The 20,423-nt window shown below is 40.6% G+C and overlaps 1 protein-coding gene across 4 annotated transcripts in view; it reads right to left on the reverse strand.

The window, feature by feature from the left end:
- Positions 1–19,070, reverse strand: part of LOC139748999 (uncharacterized) — a 34,777-nt gene extending 15,707 nt beyond the window's left edge. Inside the window, exons 1-4 of one of the 4 annotated variants that reach the window (XM_071662361.1) lie at positions 19,008–19,070; positions 18,741–18,837; positions 9,894–10,118; positions 5,874–6,122 (exon numbers count right to left, since the gene is read on the reverse strand). In XM_071662361.1, coding sequence (XP_071518462.1) covers positions 5,874–6,122; positions 9,894–10,118 — 474 coding nt within the window. In that variant the 5' untranslated portion in view covers positions 18,741–18,837; positions 19,008–19,070. Of the gene's footprint in view, positions 1–5,309; positions 5,362–5,873; positions 6,123–9,893; positions 10,119–11,099; positions 11,380–13,149; positions 13,198–18,740; positions 18,838–19,007 lie in introns of those variants that run through there. The other 3 variants (XM_071662363.1, XM_071662360.1, XM_071662362.1) reach the window with 3 other exon arrangements.
- Positions 19,071–20,423: the final 1,353 nt, after the last annotated feature.

The following is a 20,423-nucleotide window of genomic DNA, read 5'->3' on the forward strand; positions in this document are numbered from 1 at the left end:
AGAAGTAAGATTGTTAGTGAAAGAGAAGAGAGAGGCATTTGGATGATTTTTGTAGGGAAATAATGCAAATGAGTGGGAGATGTATAAAAGAAAGAGGCAGGAGGTTAAGAGAAAGGTTCAAGAGGTGAAAAAGAGAGCAAATGAGAGTTGGGGTGGGAGAGTATCATTAAATTTTAGGGAGAATAAAAAGATGTTTTGGAAGGTGGCAATAAATTGCGTAAAACAAGGGAATCAACGGGAACTTCAGTGAAGGGGGCTAATGGGAGGGTGATAACAAGTAGTGGTGATGTGAGAAGAAGATGGAGTGAGTATTTTGAAGGTTTGTTGAATGTATTTGATGACTGAGTGGCAGATATAGGGTGTTTTGGTCGAAGTGGTGTGCAAAGTGAGAGGGTTAGGGAGAATGATTTGGTAAACAGAGAAGAGGTGGTAAAAGCTTTGCGGTAGATGAAAGCCGGCAAAGCAGCAGGTTTGGATGGTACTGCAGTGGAATTTATTAAAAAAGGGGGTGACTGTATTGTTGACTGGTTGGTAAGGTTATTCAATGTTTGTATGACTCATGGTGAGGTGCTTGAGGATTGGCGGAATGCTTGCATAGTGCCATTGTACAAAGGCAAAGGGGATAAAAGTGAGTGCTCAAATTACAGAGGTACAAGTTTATTGAGTATTCCTGGGAAATTATATGGGAGGGTATTGACTGAAAGGGTGAAGGCATGTACAGAGCATCAGATTGGGGAAGAGCAGTGTGGTTTCAGAAGTGGTAGAGGATATGCGAATCAGGTGTTTGCTTTGAAGAATGTATGTGAGAAATACTTAGAAAAGCAAATGGATTTGTATGTAGCATTTATGGGTCTGGAGAAAGCATTTGACAGAGTTGATAGAGATGCTCTGTGGAAGGTATTAAGAATATATGGTGTGGGAGGCAAGTTGTTAGAAGCAGTGAAAAGTTTTTATCGAGGATGTAAAGCATGTGTACGTGTAGGTAGAGAGGAAAGTGATTGGTTCTCAGTAAATGTAGGTTTGCGGCAGGGGTGTGTGATGTCTCCATGGTTGTTTAATTTGTTTATGGATGGGGTTGTTAGGGAGGTGAATGCAAGAGTTTTGGAAAGAGGGGCAAGTATGCAGTCTGTTGTGGATGAGAGAGCTTGGGAAGTGAGTCAGTTGTTGTTTGCTGATGATACAGCACTGGTGGCTGATTCATGTGAAAAACTGCAGAAGCTGGTGACTGAGTTTGGTAAGTGTGTGAAAGAAGGAAGCTGAGAGTAAATGTGAATAAGAGCAAGGTTATTAGGTACAGTAGGGCTGAGGGACAAGTCAATTGGGAGGTAAGTTTGAATGGAGAAAAACTGGAGTAAGTGAAGTGTTTTAGATATCTGGGAGTGGATTTGGCAGCGGATGGAACCATGGAAGTGAATCATAGGGTGGGGGAGGGGCAAAAGCTCTGGGAGCGTTGAAGAATGTGTGGAAGTCGAGAACATTATCTCCGAAAGCAAAACTGGATATGCTTGAAGGAATAGTGGTTCCAACAATGTTATATGGTTGTGAGGTGTAGGCTACAGATAGAGTTGTGCGGAGGAGGGTGGATTTGCTGGAAATGAGATGTTTGAGGACAATATGTGGTGTGAGGTGGTTTGATCGAGTAAGTAATAATAGCGTAAGAGAGATGTGTGGTAATAAGAGTGTGGTTGAGAGAGCAGAAGAGGGTGTTTTGAAATGGTTTGGTCACATGAAGAGAGTGAGTGAGGAAAGATTGGCCAAGAGGATATATGTGTCAGAGGTGGAGGGAATGAGGAGAAGTGGGAGACCAAATTGGAGGTGGAAAGATGGAGTGAAAAAGATTTTGAGTGATCGGGGCCTGAACATGCAGGAGGGTGAAAGGCGTGCAAGGAATAGAGTGAACTGGAACGATGTGGTATACCGGGGTCGACGTGCTGTCAATGGATTGAACCAGGGCATGTGAAGCATCTGGGGTAAACCATGGAAAGTTGTGTGGGGCCTGGATGTGGAAAGGGAGCTGTGGTTTCGGTGCATTATTAAATGACAGCTAGAGACTGAGTGTGAACGAATGTGGCCTTTGTTGTCTTTTCCTAGCGCTACCTCGCACACATGAGGGGGGAGGGGTTTTTTATTTCATGTGTGGCGGGGTGGCGATGGGAATGAATAAAGGCAGAGAGTATGAATTATGTACTTGTGTATATATGTATATGTCTGTGTGTGTATATATATGTATATGTTGAGATGTATAGGTATGTATATTTGCGTGTGTGGACGTGTATGTATATAAATGTGTATGTGGGTGGGTTGGGCCATTCTTTCGTCTGTTTCTTTGCGCTACCTCGCTGACGCGGGAGACAGCGACAAAGCAAAATAAGTATAAATAAATAAATATATATATATAAATATATATAATATATATATATATATATATATATATATATATATATATATATATATATATATATATATATAGATAATAAATATATAAATAAATAAATATATAAATATATATATTGGTTCTCAGTGAATGTAGGTTTGCGGCAGGGGTGTGTGATGTCTCCATGGTTGTTTAATTTGTTTATGGATGGGGTTGTTAGAGAGGTAAATGCAAGAGTTTTGGAAAGAGGGGCAAGTATGAAGTCTGTTGGGGATGAGAGAGCCTGGGAAGTGAGTCAGTTGTTGTTCGCTGATGATACAGCGCTGGAGGCTGATTCATGTGAGAAACTGCAGAAGCTGGTGACTGAGTTTGGAAAAGTGTGTGGAAGAAGAAAGTTAAGAGTAAATGTGAATAAGAGCAAGGTTATTAGGTACAGTAGGGTTGAGGGTCAAGTCAATTGGGAGGTGAGTTTGAATGGAGAAAAACTGGAGGAAGTGAAGTGTTTTAGATATCTGGGAGTGGATCTGGCAGCGGATGGAACCATGGAAGCGGAAGTGGATCATAGGGTGGGGGAGGGGGCGAAAATCCTGGGGGCCTTGAAGAATGTGTGGAAGTCGAGAACATTATCTCGGAAAGCAAAAATGGGTATGTTTGAAGGAATAGTGGTTCCAACAATGTTGTATGGTTGCGAGGCGTGGGCTATGGATAGAGTTGTGCGCAGGAGGATGGATGTGCTGGAAATGAGATGTTTGAGGACAATGTGTGGTGTGAGGTGGTTTGATCGAGTGAGTAACGTAAGGGTAAGAGAGATGTGTGGTAATAAAAAGAGCGTGGTTGAGAGAGCAGAAGAGGGTGTTTTGAAGTGGTTTGGGCACATGGAGAGGATGAGTGAGGAGAGATTGACCAAGAAGATATATGTGTCGGAGGTGGAGGGAACAAGGAGAAGAGGGAGACCAAATTGGAGGTGGAAGGATGGAGTGAAAAGGATTTTGTGTGATCGGGGCCTGAACATGCAGGAGGGTGAAAGGAGGGCAAGGAATAGAGTGAATTGGAGCGATGTGGTATATCGGGGTTGACGTGCTGTCAGTGGATTGAATCGGGGCATGTGAAGCGTCTGGGGTAAACCATGGAAAGCTGTGTAGGTATGTATATTTGCGTGTGTGGACGTATGTATATACATGTGTATGGGGGGGGGGGTTGGGCCATTTCTTTCGTCTGTTTCCTTGCGCTACCTCGCAAACGCGGGAGACAGCGACAAAGTATAATAAATAAATATAAATATATATATATTTATGTATTAGTGTATATACACTAATACATATATACACATACACAGTCATATACATATATACACTTGTACATATTCATACTTGCTTACTTTCATCCATTCCTGGCACCACCCTGCCCCACAGGAAACAGCATTGCCACCCCCTGTGTCAGCAAGGTAGCACCAGAAAAAACAGACAAAAAAGTCCACATTCGTTCACAGTCTCTAGTTGTCATGCGTGAAAATGCACCAAACCACAACTCCCTATCCACATCCAGGCCCCACACATCTTTTACTGGTTTAACCCAGACGTTTCACAGGCACTGGTTCAGTCCACTGACAGCACATCGACCCTGGTATACCATACTGTTCCAATTCACTCTATTCCTTGTATGCCTCTCATCCTCCTGCATGTTTAGGCAATGATTGCTCAAAATCTTTTTCATTCCATCATTCCATTCTGATTTGGTCTCCCACTTCTTGTTCTTTCCTCCTCTGACACATATATCCTCTTTGTCAACCTTTCCTCACTTATTTTCTGTATATGTCCAAACCATTTCAATATACCCTCTTCTGCTCTTTCTCAACCACACTCTTTTTATTATCATGCATCTATATTACCCTTTCATTACTTACCTAATAACCTTGGTCTTATTCACATTTACCCTTAACTTTCTCCTTTTACACACTTTTCCAAACTCTGTCAGCAACTTCTGCAGTTTCTCACCTGAATCAGCCACTAGTGCTGTACCACTGGCAAACAACAACTGACTCACTACCTAGGCCTTCCCATCCCAGCAGACTGCATACTCGCCCCTTTCTCCAAAACTCTCGCATTTACCTCCCTAACCACCCCACCCATAAACAAATTAAACAACAATGGGGACATCACACACCCCTGCCACAGACTGACCTTCACTGGGAACCAATCACTCCTACCTTCCTACTTGTACACATGCCTTACATCCTTGATAAAAACTTTTCACTGCTTCTAGCAGCTTACCTCCCACACCATATACTCTTAAGACCTTCCACAAAGCATCTCTAACCCTTATCATATGCTTTCTCCAGATCTATAAATGCTACACACAAACCATCTGTTTTTTTAAGTATTTCTCACATTCTTCAAAGCAAACACCTGATCCACACTTCCTCTACCATTTCTGAATCTGCACTGCTTCTCCCAAATCTTATCATCTCTACATGCCTTCACCCTCTCACTCAATACCCTCCCATACAATTTTTCAGTAATACTCAACAAACATATGCCTCTGTAGTTTGAACACTCACTTTTATCCCCTTTGTCTTTGTACAATTGCACTATACATGCATTCTGCCAATCCTCAGGGACTTCACCATGATCCATACATACACTGAATATCCTTACCAACCAATCAACAACAACAGTCACCCCATCTCTTAATAAATTCAATTGCAATACCATCCAAACTCATCACCTTGCCGGATTTCTTCTGCAAGGCTTTCACTACCTCTTCTCTCTTAACCAAACCATTCTCCCTGACCCTCTCGCTTTGCCCACCACCCCGACCAAAACACCCTACATCTGCCACTCTGTCATCAAAGACATAACGTGAAAGAGGACAAACTTTGAAATACATGAGGTACAGTATGACAGACATAAGGGATGTGAAGAGACACTTAATGTACCTTGGTCAGTTGTGATGCATCACTATCCTTTCATCCCCCAAAGTTTGCTCATCTGTTGAGATATATAGTTTATATAAGGCCATCACCAGATCTTTTGTCCATGCAAATACTGTTTTCATAATCTGAAGTAAATAGTCACAATCTTGTCTGTTTAATGATTGTGAAAAAAATTATAAGTGGTATCGGTGGGATAAGTATATTTGTAAGTAATTATGAGACAATCAGTAGTATGTATAGATGCAAAGATTTTTCTTACTATTTTCAAGGGTACAGGCATCAAAATAGCACATGTGCCATAAGTTTCTTGAAAAAGTAATCACAATTTCTAGTTCAGCTACTGTCAAAACAAATTCTTTTCTACCTTGCAATAATCTTATTGAAATTGTAATATTTTTAAGTTCTTTATCCCAGTGATATAAACCCCTCCTGATATCTCCTCTAAGGATGTAAGGGTTCCTGTTGGGCATTTCAGCATGTTGGTGCAAATACCACCACTAAAACCACCACCCAACTCGGAATGAGAGAGCAGCCTCCCCCAGCACTACCCTGTGATACATCGCCCACCTGATTTTGGAATTCCTCCATTTGCCTGCGGAAATTATCTTGCTGCTTCGTGAATTCCTCTTGCTGCCTCGCGAACTGTGCCTGCTGTAATTTGAAGATGTTATGGTATTCCTGTAAGTCCCTCTGGACTTCCATGCTGATGCGAGCAACAGCCTCCCTGCATTTCTTAAGTGCAGAAGTGGCATCTGTCACATGAGCATCATCAGTTTCAGCTGTTACCACACCACTGGATGTCTCATGGAACTTGATCTGCAACAACATTCAGCCATTATTCAGGCATCATTATCATCAGTTATCTGAGTTACCACTATCTATGAATGAGTTAATGACTTTATAGGATTACAGAACCATTATCTGCAACAGTGAATTAGAATTTTAGTTACTTTTTAGCATCACTAATTGATGTACTTTGCCCCATATGCAGGTAGAGCTTCCTTTGAGTACTACACTTGAGGAGACGAGAAATCCCTCTGTGCTCAGTATTTGCAAAGATACAGGTTACCACAGAAGTAAAGACATATTGGACAGAAGTTTAACGAGTAAAAGTTGAGCAGTATATTGGAGAGCCAGCATGAAAGTCTACAAATGGTTTTGAAGATGTGAACAGGTTTGTACCTGAACAAAGAAGGGATACTCAACCGAATCTCATAATAATGCTCACAGCAACTAAGACAATGAAATGAGGGAGAGGTAACTAGATGTAGGGTTGATTAGCTATAAGGAGGCTAAGGGATGAAGATTGTGTTGATGACAGGGTAATGCTTAGAGTGGATGCATTCAAGCTCAGTGGACAATTATGATGCCTGTTTCTAAATGCAGGAAAAACATTCTTCATGGAAATGAAAAATGCTTTTGTGGGATGAAAGATAGACAAGTAAAGAAAAAGACAGTTGTTCCTTCTGACAAGTTCAGAGAAGTTTTAATTCCAATTAGGGTTTCTTCATTTGCGGTTAGTCTAAGAATGGTGATGTTGGTAGAAGTTATTGTGGTAGTATTACTAAACTTGAAAGGAGGTTGAAATTTGTCTTGCTTGAGATATTGATGCATTAAATGCTACCGAGTTGGATATTTTTTAGAATGAAATAGTTGAATTAAAACTGATGGGAAGTGACTTTGTGATATGCTGGTGGATGGGAGGAGACATACTGAGAACAGCAATAAAGTATTACTCTTTGAGGATTTATTTCATCAAGAATGAATTTGGTGTGTTATTACTAGGAAAAGGTTAGTGTGACTTTTCAGTGAGACAGGTAAGTACTAGGAAAAGGTTAGTGTGACTTTTCAATGAGAAAGGTAATTACCATACAAAGAAAGCAGTGTTGGAGGATTCCAACACTTGTAGGAAACACTCATACTGTGAGCTGTCTACTTCTGTACAAAAATTTGCATGTGGATAGAAGAAAGGTTACAGTTGATGAGAGAAGCAGAAAGGCGAAATGGGGTAAGACTGGTAAAAGGGGCTTGATGATTCCATCTAATGTGATGAGGTAAAGATATGTTCAAATGACAAATGCAAAGCTGTGGATGACAAGGAAAAACATCTATACAATAGTGTGGCAAATGTAATACCAGTATTTTATGTCTGATATTAGTTACTCTCTACTCAAATGACTGAATTATTTTGTTTCTGATAATTTTCCATAAGTTAGGGATGATTGAAGTGGCTTAGACTAATGGCCAAAGAAAAGATAATCCCTATATGGGATGGGTTGCTGTACGCAATTTTGCTGGAATTGGTGAAGCACCTGTGACTAAAGCTTGTCTAAAAAAGATTGTGCGAATGTGGGACTACTGAAAGGATCATATATCTTCCAAACAAGAGGAGGAATATTATCTGAACCAGAAATTTTGTTGGGTTCAAGGTTATATTAGAGTGATGAGGTGAAATGTTGTGAATATAACATTCAAGAGATAAAACAAGACAGGGTTTAGGAAGTTGAACTAAGGAAGTAGGGAACTTCATGGGCTAGCTCCAACTTTCTATCGGATATTGACGCAAAAAGTTTCTCGTTTTCTGAGCTTTAGCAAAAAATGTGAGTGGGCTTAGGAGTCATTTGAGAGGTAGTATGAGAGGACTGGAGATACAAATGTTATATGATTAAGAAGTAGACAGATAATGGATGATGAACTGAGTGTCTCAAGGCTGAAATGTTCAATATAGACTTTCTTATCCATAAAGCATAGCTGATGATGCTTTTTTTGAGTTTGTACAAAGATGTACATCATCATCTGGCTGAGTTACTGTTATGGTTCTAGTAACATGCTTTGATTCTGTGGATATCAGGGAGGAAAGAAAAAGAACTTTTGGTGAAGACGATGTTTACAATGAAGGGTTAATTTCCAGAACTTTGGTTCCGTTTGCATTTCTAGAGCAGGTGAAAGCTTCAAGCTGCTAAGTGTAAGCAGAGGCCATATAGATTATCCCCACTAAGGTGCTGAATGATGCAAAAGTTTACCATTTCAGAAACAGAGGGAAGAAGCCAGGCTAAAGAAATGAGGTAACTACTAGAAGGTCCAAAATGCAATAAAAATGTAATAGTATATTGGCTGCGAGTTGTGATGAGAAACCAGGTGCGTCTCCCTTATCTCCAGGATAGTTAGAGATCCAAGATGGTTCTTGAACAAGATGTGTTTGAGATCACTGATGATAAAGGTAGACTGTCTATATTTCTAGAGTGGTGTGATTGGAATGCTTAACTCAGTACTTTGAACACTAAAATTGTTGATAAAAAGTTTCTCTGTAAACCAGACTTGTTCACAACTGATGGAGCGTTAAAAAGCGTAAGAAAGCATCATTTTGGAATGATCCTTAAGCATGATGGTGCAAGAATGAAGGCTCAAACCTTGAGCACGACAAAACGATCTTTGAGCACGACAGGAACAGTGCAATCCACGAGCACAAAAGTATGACCTTGAGTATGGTGGTGTAATATTTGACGACCAAAAAAGGTCATGACATCATACTCAAGGATCGGAGCATCGTTCTCAAGGGGTTCACGTGATTATGGAAGAAGTATAGACAACAAATGGTGGCTTTAAGAACAAGAGGCTGCTTCAACCACTCATAATCATAAGTTGATCAAAAGTGAGGTTACATGGAACAGGAAAGGTTTAAATGAAACGAACAGCAGATGGCTCATCCGTGAGTAAAACAAGTGGGAAAGAACAAGTAAATGAGGAAAAGATACTTATCGTATGCTTGGAAGGCTGGGAACCTCTGTAAGGAAAAGTATATCTGGTTTGATAAAATGAGTGAAAATTTACTTTAACGTTAATTACTCATCTAAACTGTATCATCAAAATTAATGGAGGGAAATGGAAAGTTAGCCAGCAACAAAGTATAACTTGCAGGTCCCCATATCAAAAACAGGTGGCCCTTAATCCCTTATTCAATAAGGAAAGTTCATCCCTCATCTTTACATAATGGTTATTCTTTTTTATCCTGTAGCTTATCTCGTCTTTATTATAAGTATTCCCATTCTAGATGTAATATCTGTTCTACCTCATCCCTCAGCACGTTCAGGAGGTAAAACCCTTCAACTCTTTATTTCTATAGAGAGGATTCAGCCTTTAGCACTGACAGAACATTTCATCACTATGAATGAGTGTTTCCCACTACTTAAAGGGCTGAACTCCCCTGACTTAACGAAGTGAAACCATTCTTTCCTTAACCGAGTCGCTTCCTGGCCTTGACATGAAAGGTTCCTCCACATCAAAAGACGGTGTCTGTTTATCTCAGTGACAGAACTGCGCTCTGTTTAACGTTTCTATAAGCTGCTCCATTTTTCTCACCCTGATGGAATATCTCCCTCGCACCCATGAATGGAGTGAACAACCCTGAACTCCACTCTTGCACCTTTTCAGAAAAGTCTTACTGATCATGAGAATGTCCCCATAAAGGAACGAGACTCACCTTTATGAAGTTACCATCTTCTCACCATTCACAGACCTTAAATGACCCCATCCTTTCCACTGAGCACCTTGAATCCATCTCTTGCCTTGCGGTAAATAAGTCCTTACCTTCGTAGAGCGACCATGCTCGTCAGTGAAGATACAGTCTCCCCTTGTGTTACCACGGGCATCCTTCACTCGTGACTCAGCGGCGATTGTAGAATTGACACCTCCGGTGCTCACAAATGAAGTCTGGGTAAAGTGGCCAGGCTTGGCTGAGGCCGGGCGAGTTATCACCATCAGTGTCTCAAACACACACGTCAGCAAACACAATTTCCTGTTCCCGATCATCATCTGCATCGAGGAGAGGGAAGGTCATTTTCTATACAATTAACAAGTATTTTCTTTCTACTAATGAGACGGTAAGTCTGGGGACAACAGGGAAAATATAAAAAGAATTAATGCACGAATAAACCAAGTCGACATTACATCGAATATGTCACCAGAGCAGCTCAAGAGTTGAATCATGAGAAAAGTGAAATTTTGTTCTGGTCAGGATTAAAATTGCTCTCATGTTTACGAACTGTGAGATTTTTAGGCAGATATACACATTTTACATTCTCCCTAAGGTGGAAAATACCGTATCAGTCTGTTCTCCTCACTTAAAGAACCACATAAAGTTGCAAGAAATGTTTCAATGAACGGCAACAATAATGGTACCAGAACTAAAAAGAATGAGCTCCGGAAAAGGGAAGGCATCCCTAAAACTACCCATATTAGAAAGAGAGATTTAAGTAAAACATGATAACTACATATAGATTCTATAAGACCATGTCGATGTTCACATAAAAGGGTTCATCTATAGGAGCTACACCACAGAAGAGTACCGAGAAACATGAGAAACTTAAAGACAATCAGCAACAGTATTCAAATAGTGGAACAGTATGAGGAAAGAGCAAGGAAATGCGACATGCATTGGGAAATGAAAGGATAGGATATTACGATAAGCAGAAGTGGAAGGGTCCACGAGTTTAAAGTCCCCTCCCGTATACACACGTAAGAACATTATATATATATATATATATATATATATATATATATATATATATATATATATTTTTTTTTTTTTTTTTCCAAAGAAAGGAACAGAGAAGGGGGCTGGATGAGGATGTTTCCTCAGAGGCCCAGTCCTCTGTTCTTAACGCTACCTCGCTGACGCGGGAAATGGCGAATAGTATGAAAGAAAAGATATATATATATATATATATATATATATATATATATATATATATATATATATATATATATACACACAGTTAAGTCGTTAAGTCTTACTCAAAATTTCAGGGGTTTGCTTTAGAGGATATGTGCGTATGATCCTTGCTTCTACAGCACGGTGAGGAAGTTGTTCTACATTCGTGGGCCATCATCTTTTGAACTTTTTTTTCTTCACTATCAAACAACTAATTGAACTCCAGTATATTGTCTACATTCATGGCTAAGTAATGAAACTATGAAGATTAAAGCACAAACAAACACACCCATAGCCTCCCCCCCACACCCACACATACACACGCGCGCGCGCGCGCACACAGCCTACGCACATACACGTAAGATACTGTCAAACTAAAACTTGGAATTCTAGGTAAGGTACAATCTCCCACCCATTTGCACCACACACTTCGAGGGGATAAACATCACGTTTCGTTTCAAAACAGGATGATGAGTATCTAATCTTGTTTAATGTTTGGTGCTCATGCGTCCGACTTTCCAGCAAGCTCGATCAGAAAAACAGTTGATTAACACTAGTAACAGCTGCTGGGAAATCCTGAAGTCTCACTAGTCTGAAGGTCACATGATCTGCGTCTCTGCTTTTGTTAGTCGAGGTGTTCAGGGATCCATGAGGCTCCCTGGGCTTTCACTTAACAGTAAACTTGTTCATACCGTAATTACAGAGAGAGCATCAGTTTGATTAACCTGTGACCTGCTGGTTACTACACTTGCTCACTGAGTTCCATCCACATGTGCACTGCACTGCTGAGACGTGCACTGCTCTACTGTTGAAACACGAATTAATTCAGAAATGAGTTAAAACGCTTCAGTATACACGAAAGTTTTGAACCATCCTCTTAAACAAGAATATGAATTGTTCGGTTCTTCTTGATCGTAAAGTTTATAATCAGTAATACTTATTTGGTGTCCTCATGTTTACCCACTTCGAGCGATTCCAATCTACTCCATTATGACTACAGTATATGTGTTACAATAGAGTCTTTTGCTTTTCCATTAATGTCTTGAAAACTTTTCACATAGCCACAAGGCATTATTTCCAAACCAAGAGGATGGTAACTTCATCCTGGACTTCATTACGACAGACTCATATTGACTGACGATTTATTAGCACTTGTTAACATTGTCAGATGATACGGAAACTGTCTAGTTATGTATATGTTAAGTTGCAACTTTCCACCGTGGTGCCTGAAGCATTTTATTTACGCATTCGTTTAGTCTTTCTCACACATCACTTTACTGTCCCAATCATTATATTTTCTTACAGAATGCCCTATAGTCTGTTTCCACTCATATATATTTTCTGCCTTAAGTCTCTTATTCTTTTGAATATCATCTTGATATTTACAAGATAAACATCTGTTCGACAGAGAAAACACGTCGCCCAGATTGGTTCACGTACATTTTTCCCGTCACCCATTATTGTGGGACCAATGTTCATCCTCTAAGTGGTTGCGCAAAACGATTACAACCGAGAGCCTTCGTCAGACTCTAGTGGGTAGATAATCATCACGTATATTGTTACATGAGCTTACAGGATTTCTCATTATAAGATTATCGATTAGATGTAAAGAGTGGATACAGCCTTAGAATTTCTGGTGCCTTGTTATTAACAATAATGTGATGTGCCCAGACCGTATTTGTTTTACATGCGTGGAATCAGTTAATACATGTATAAAGTAAATCATTAGAAGTGTTCCTGCCTAACAAAGGCCTTATATGCATCACTGTTTACTTTTAAGAACGTTATGAAACATCTTTCATTTTCAATTTCTCAGGAGAATCTGTACCAATTTGTAGGACTATGAATGGTTTGAAAGGGAGGCGGTGTGCAAATGGTCCTCGGAGGTGGAGGGGATTTGGAGGTGGTCTGTTTAGTGAGGGTGCTGTTGCTGAGCGGGAACCGGTCTTGGTCGTGATGAGAAGCAACATAACCAAGGTCACGGCTCGGCACTCCTAGGTCATGCCCAGTTTCTCACACTCGTAAAATGATCTCACTTCCTGAGGCGAGTTAAAACCTCCGTCCACTGGGAGAGATGCATCAATAGTCATGGTAGATCTTACGTAATACCAGATGCATCGTAGTGGTACCTACATGTCCCGTATGTGATTTAGAAGCCACGAACATCAGAGCAACCGCGCCACACGTGGTCACCTCGGCAGGAGCGGCATATTGGCAAGTAATACGTACAAACGGGGAACAGAAGAATCACACTGTGTTATACCTGTGGTGTACTTGTGATATAATGTATATGTTGGTGGTAAATATATATATATATATATATATATATATATATATATATATATATATATATATATATATATATATATACGAACAAAGTGCATATGAACGCGCACCTTCATAGGCCCTACAAACCTCCAACTGCCAGGATCGAACCCGGGACCCCTGTGCTAACAGGCGGGAACGCTATGTAATATCATTATCATCATTATAATACATAATCGCTGTTTCCCGCGTCAGCGAGGTAGTGCCAGGAATACAGACAAAAAGGCCGCATTCGTTCACACTCAGTCTCTAGCTCCCCACAGCTCCCTACCCACATCCAGGCCCACAGACCTTTCCATGGTTTACCCCAGACGCTTCATATATATATATATATATATATATATATATATATATATATATATATATATATATATATATATATATATAATTTAAGAAGAAATCTATGATGAACCCCTGTCTATGACTCGAGACATCCTTCCCCATCTTGCAACGTACGTAAGATCAATCCAGAGTGTATATTTTGATACAACAAACCACACACGTCTGGCTGTTGTCCAGAGAAACCAGACCTCCTCCACTACTAAGTCTTGACCTGACGTATCAACATTAAGGCCGGTAAGTGTATGGGACATGACGAGCGATTTCGTACCGCGAAACACAAACTATTCAAACTAATAAATGATTATTCACGAAAAAAAAAAATTGTATTTTATGATATTTATAATCTTTGACGTTCTTTATTGTTAAGGTTCTGGTAAAGATTAATACTGTTAGTACAATGATTGTCATACTTAGAACAGCTTACACAAATACAGCCTCAGTACTTTTAAGTTCCCTTGAACTCGTCTTGTATCAGGAACACACACACACACACACACACACACACAAGCACAAAACTACAGACACGATGGCTCCGTCTGTCTGCTGAGACATGATAATACGAGTTGTACAATGGTTGCCACTCATCTCTGGCGAATGGCTCCTCCTTCCCACAATATCACAGAAGTATCTGATTTCTCTGTACATTACGCGTGAGAACCTGACAGAGGATAGTGTGTCGACACCATGGGTCTGTACGTTTTATACCTCGTCTCTGCTTCTTCGTATTCTCAGAGATATACAACAAAGTCAACAGCTTTGCTCACTTCTTGTACCAACAATACATTAATGTCAGATTCGAGCGTGGCAATACTGTTGGTCATTTTGATTACAAATTCTCCTTATTGATAACTTTGTTGTTGTTTAACGTTGTCTCGGCTACAGGCGTGTGTGTGTGTGTGTGTGTGTGTGTGTGTGTGTGTCCTTGATGGTCTGTTGTGCCACTACAACTCTCTCTCAACCTGACCGTATTTATACTGGCGTTTAGCTTCGCCATCTTCGCCGGTGGCATTTTTCCTCACCACAAGGTCAGGTCTATTCTGGGTGGATGTGAAGGTATGAAGGACGCTTTTGCTTCTCTTTGTAGTATATTGACTGAGAAGTTTATAAATGGGTTAAAGATCAATATATATATATATATATATATATATATATATATATATATATATATATATATATATATATATAGAGAGAGAGAGAGAGAGAGAGAGAGAGAGAGAGAGAGAGAGAGTGTGTGTGTGTGTGCGTGTGTATCATTTTTATAGGCTGGTTTGTTTCAGACCACAATTCTGTTGCTGAGGAAATCGTTCTTCATGTCCCTCTGTTCACTTCTTTTGCTTACTTATTACTTGCGTCTTCTCCTGAACTGGCTGTCAGCATCGAAGTATGATAACATCGCCATGGCCTCTCAGGAATGTTTATGTAGTTATCATGACTCTCCTAGCTCTTCTTTCTTTAACCGTAGATAGGGTTGTGGTTTCCCTCCTCTCACTGTAGCTCACTCTGGTACTATTCGCGTTGCATTCCTTTGGACCTTTGCTAGCAGCTCATTGAGACTTCATAAGTCATATAACCAGACTGTTGCAGCAAGTTCCAACTTAGGACGAATATATCTTTCTGAACATTTCAGAGTCCAACACCTTGAAGGAAATTTTCATACTAACAAGTAACTGGTGTCCCAAGCGACCCTTCCTGCACTCTGACAGCACCAAGGAAAAACTCCCAGGTGGTGGCTATACTCTCCAGGTGGTGGCTATACTCTCCAGGTGGTGGCTATACTCTCCAGGTGGTGGCTATAGTTCCCAGATGGTGGCTGTAGTTCCCAGATGGTGGCTGTAGTTCCATCCTGGTGGATAAAGGTCCATGGTGGCTATAGGCCCTGCATGGTGATTATAGGGCCTAGCTGGTGGATATATTTCGTTGCTTGTGCCTGTAATTTCTACCTGGTGGATATAGGCCCTAGCTGATGGCTATGGTTCATAGCAGGTGGACATAATTCCTAGATGGAGGATATATTTTTCCACTATTGATTATAGATCCCAGCTGATGGTTAAAGTTTCTAGATGTATCTATACTTCCTTGTGGGTGACTATAGCTTCTAACCGGTGGTTGTAGTTCCTGGATGGTGATTATAGTTTCTGGCTGGGTTTATAGTTCCTTGCTATAGCCCTACAGTTCCATGTTAGGGCTGGCTGGTGAGTGTGGAGGGCGGGGAGGCTGGCGGCAACAACAGCAGTACGTGACACAAACATCAACACGACGGAATTGTTTCCTAGACAAGCCCCGGTGGACGTCACTCTCCGTGATTTCCCTCGTCTTCCATGAGGAGGTCCAGTACAGCTTCCCTTAATGTGACCCGATGAATAACGAGGTCATCAAATGGGCGGGACTTTCTCCTCCAAACCACCCTTTATCATTTCTTTTTTTCATTTACATGTTTGCAGACCGGGTCGCTGACGGAGGTCATCACTTGAGCAACAACGAGGGAATGTAAACAGCCTCCCTGAGCCACACACACACACACATGACATAATGTCAAATTTTGTCTCACACGGTCACGTGACACTCGACGTCCGCCATGACTTCTTTTCTAGTGAACGTTTACAAGTGCAATTAAGTATTTTCACATTATCTTCGTTACGTTTCTTTTTTATTTTCTTCCCAGTAGTGAACAACACAGTGCTATCCCTTGAATTTTTGGGCCGTTTGACACGACACTTGGAGGCGTGGGCACAGTACGCATGAATGTATTTTTCCGGATGCGTTCGATGAATTTCGAAATGATCAATAAGACTCGTTTTTGTCTCGGTTGAGTAAGTAAATGTGAAAAAAAAAATCCAAATGCTAACACCACTTTATAGGGATTTCCATCGAAATATTAAATCAACATAACATTTATTATGACAAATAATACGAAATGTCGCTACTAGTAATCGATATATTACATCATCATGAAAGCCAGGGTACGTGGTGTCATAGTTTCATACAATAAGCATCTTTTTTTTTTTTTTTACCGCGCGAACGCTGGTTCAGTACACCCAGATAATTTTCATATTTTACTGATTTAAGTATTCTAAACGATTTTATAAGGTCACAGGTCAAACCTCCCAAAATACAGGAGGTTTCCAGGGCGTGTCGTGCAGAAGACGCAGTTGTGGTGCTGTAATTATCTTCGGAGCCACCTGCAGGGAGAGGCATTGGCTTTACTAATCTTGCATCTTACTCCTGCCTCACCCCGGGTCTAGTCTCACCCTGGGTCTTACTCAACCTGGGATTTTGATTCACCCCGGGGCCTATTTCCCCGTGGATTTTGCCTTAGCATGTGACCTGACTCGTAAATTCGAGTGATCTTATTTGTTAACATCTTCCTACGTCAAGTTGTGCGTGACCATGTGGGTACATACACCTCCCAGCGTGCAGTCAACACGACCACATATTGTCACGGTGAAGATCATTACTTTTGAATCACAGCTAAACAAATACTTTCATGATAATAATTACCAGTGAATAACCCGGCCCAACGAGGAGAAAGGCCCAAAATTCACCTTTATGTAAGCCTGTAGGAATTCTAACCTCCTGTTTTGTTTGAACGTTGAGGCTTCTTCTGTCTGGGACTTTTTCTACTAACTCTCCGAGAGAATTTCCATGCCTGTGCTGTTCCTCTCATACCACAAGATGGTGCGCCTTCATAGCTATTTCCTACCAGCTATCGTGAGGAAGGGAGTGGTGGGTTAGGGAGACTCTTCTGCCTTACTCTCCTGCCTCTATCCATAACAGATCAGGAACTTGGGATGCTGTTACTATTCTCCATCAGGTAACATCGTCACAGACCATCAGATCTTCTGTTATGTATCCCTCCTATTCCTATGTGCCTTTCTAACCCTCGGACCCACAATGGGCGTGATCATGCACCAACCTCCTACCTCGACATAAGTGGGAATGACCATGTACATACATATATACCTACCTGCCCCTCAGTGGGCGTGATCACGTACAGTATATACATACATACATACATATTCGGTCCACAGTGGGCATGACATACCTCCCGGCCGACTGTGGTTGTGACCACAGACATGCATACCTTCCTGACCCACAGTGGGAATGACCACGCACATGCATACCTTCCTGACCCACAGTGGGAATGACCACGTACATGCATACCTTCCTGACCCACAGTGAGCGTGATCACGTGCCTAACTCCCTGGCCCAGAATGGCCTTGACCATATGCACACCTCTGCCTGCACGTCATCCACCAGTCGCTAGTTATGCAACAATCTCACAAAGTCTCTGTAACGATATCTTTTCAACCCAACACGCGACCTTACAAATGTAAACGTACTTGCTTTGAAATGGGACATTTGATGCTTTTGGGCCATAAGGAAAATAATGAGGCATCTGGGACCATTAGCACAAAGTTTTCAATGGACACTGTGGCTGAAATTTAAGGAAGAAAACTGCACCAGGCTTTTATGAATGTCTACAGGACTTAGTAGCGTAGCGAACATCACTGCAGTTCGCACGAACGTCAGAGATTAAACCCACACAGGTTCGAATCCTGATCTCGGCAGCTGGTCGACAGCCCACCCACCTATTTACACTTGCCAAGTAGATGGTCGATAAAATGTACGTGTGTTTATGCATATATGCATAGGGGTAAGAACATGGTACATACATACAAGAGTAAGAGAACGGAGTAATAAGAGTGTAAAATTCTCCCCGTAAAACATTAATCGTAATCAGAGCAATGGCTCGTATGTTTACTAACAAGTATGTGAAGTTTAGCCTGATGCTGACACTGCGCTGTCGTCACTAAGGTGAAACGCAATATCCAATATAATTATACGAGTCATACAGAAGCGCTCGACACTTCTTCCATGTAGTTTTACCTGTGCCGGTTGGAGTACAAGACAAATTTTTCTGACGAACGAAGCACTTTTTTTAGTATCAACTACCACTACTAACATACGTTTAAGTGTTAGTGAACAATGCAAAGCAGGTAACACGAAATTTAGGTCATTGTGACTAAGAAAACAAGATTAAGTAATAATGACCTTACCTTTACTATAGTTGGACTGGAAATGTATTGTACACGACTGACGAACACTGGTATTTATACATGCTCCTCAGCTCCTCCACGAAGCTGCCAGATTCTCCTAGAAAAAGATATTATCAATTGAATTCTATTTATCGATCTTTTAATACCTACATATTTGCTTTCATGAAAGAGTAAAGAAACTTCTGAAATCAATCCGTTAATTAATGTTAGGTACAATTAATATATATGTAAAACTGATAATGTCTAATTTACCACACAAGTTCACACCGATAACTTATTCTGAGAAAGAAGAATCCGGTTGCCATCACGTCACCGTCACTGGAAGCAGTAATTCTGGGAATGCAAGTTGTATAATACAAACGTGAATTGGTGGTGGTGGGGCAGCTGATCCTTGTTACGTAAATAAACCTGCTTTGTAATGAGTCAGTGTTTGTCCAGAGGTCACCTTGCTCCCACTGACGCACAAAAATCATACAATTGAGCTTGTGTCATTCTCATGTCCGGTAGGCGTGGAGTGTATAAGGTACCCAAACAATAAGGCTCGGGTTCATTGAGGTGTGTGAGATAGAGTAAATGTTATCCCACATATACCATACCAACCAAGCCTGATCATGTATGAAAACTAATACTGTACGTGAAAGATGTCAGCAATAAAGTCATGGTATAATTATCTACTGAAACACCCGTCTTTTCCCTAATGTTTCATTGTAGAATCTGCTGTGAAATTAGATTTTTGTCGCACTAGGACACAATGAGTTTATAATATCGTATCGAATTAGGCATCTGTGACAGAATTCATTAACATAAGTTGTGTCTACATATCTGGGGAAAACGGTTACAGTGAAGTAAACGTTGATATTTGTTCGTCAGTTTTATTTCACTTCGCTTCAGTTAGATGTTTTCTCTGGTTTTGATCATGACTGACAAATATCAAAAACTGTATTTTGACACTGATTTAGATTAAGTGGACTTTGTTGGAAATGATTAGAACATATATGCTTCTTTTCATGTGCCTTGTTTCAATACCTAGAATTATTCATTAAAATTTGTGTAAATTGTTTGGGCAAGCTTTTTCTATAATGAATATTTCTTCTCTGTTGAAAAAATGATTCGATGACACCATTTGGGGGCTTGTGTTGCTACTGTTATTATAGATTTCGGAAACAGCAGAAATTGGGCAATTCTTAATGACTGTGTTAAAGATGTTGAAAGGACAGGTAAGGGGAAAGGGGTGTGTGAGTGGGGGAGCTAAGGATCGAGAATCAAGACTAGCAGCGGACCTATCTCTCCAACATTTACGCTTTACATAAGATAATTTCCATATATCAAAAATCATAGTGATTGATTTACAATAGTTTCGACTGGAATGGACTATATCGAAGAGCTTGCTATATAGTTTAGTCACACTCTTTCATCGTGAAACTTAAGTAGATTTAAAAAAGTGGTCAAGCAAGGAATATATAGTCTAGGGAAATACAAGTTTCCCCCAGAGATCTTCGTTGAATAAACGAGAAAATGACAGGTCATGCAAAGACATACAAGACTTAATTATATCTGTAATCAAATCAGCAGCGATAATGATCATCATAGTATAAATTATTATTATTGCTGTTGTAAGGGCAACCATCTATCGCGCCACAGGCCCTGGACATAGATATATGACTTCTGGTAATCCCAGCAAGT

Source organism: Panulirus ornatus, chromosome 6 (genome assembly GCF_036320965.1).
Source record: "Panulirus ornatus isolate Po-2019 chromosome 6, ASM3632096v1, whole genome shotgun sequence".
Classification (NCBI taxonomy): domain Eukaryota; kingdom Metazoa; phylum Arthropoda; class Malacostraca; order Decapoda; family Palinuridae; genus Panulirus; species Panulirus ornatus.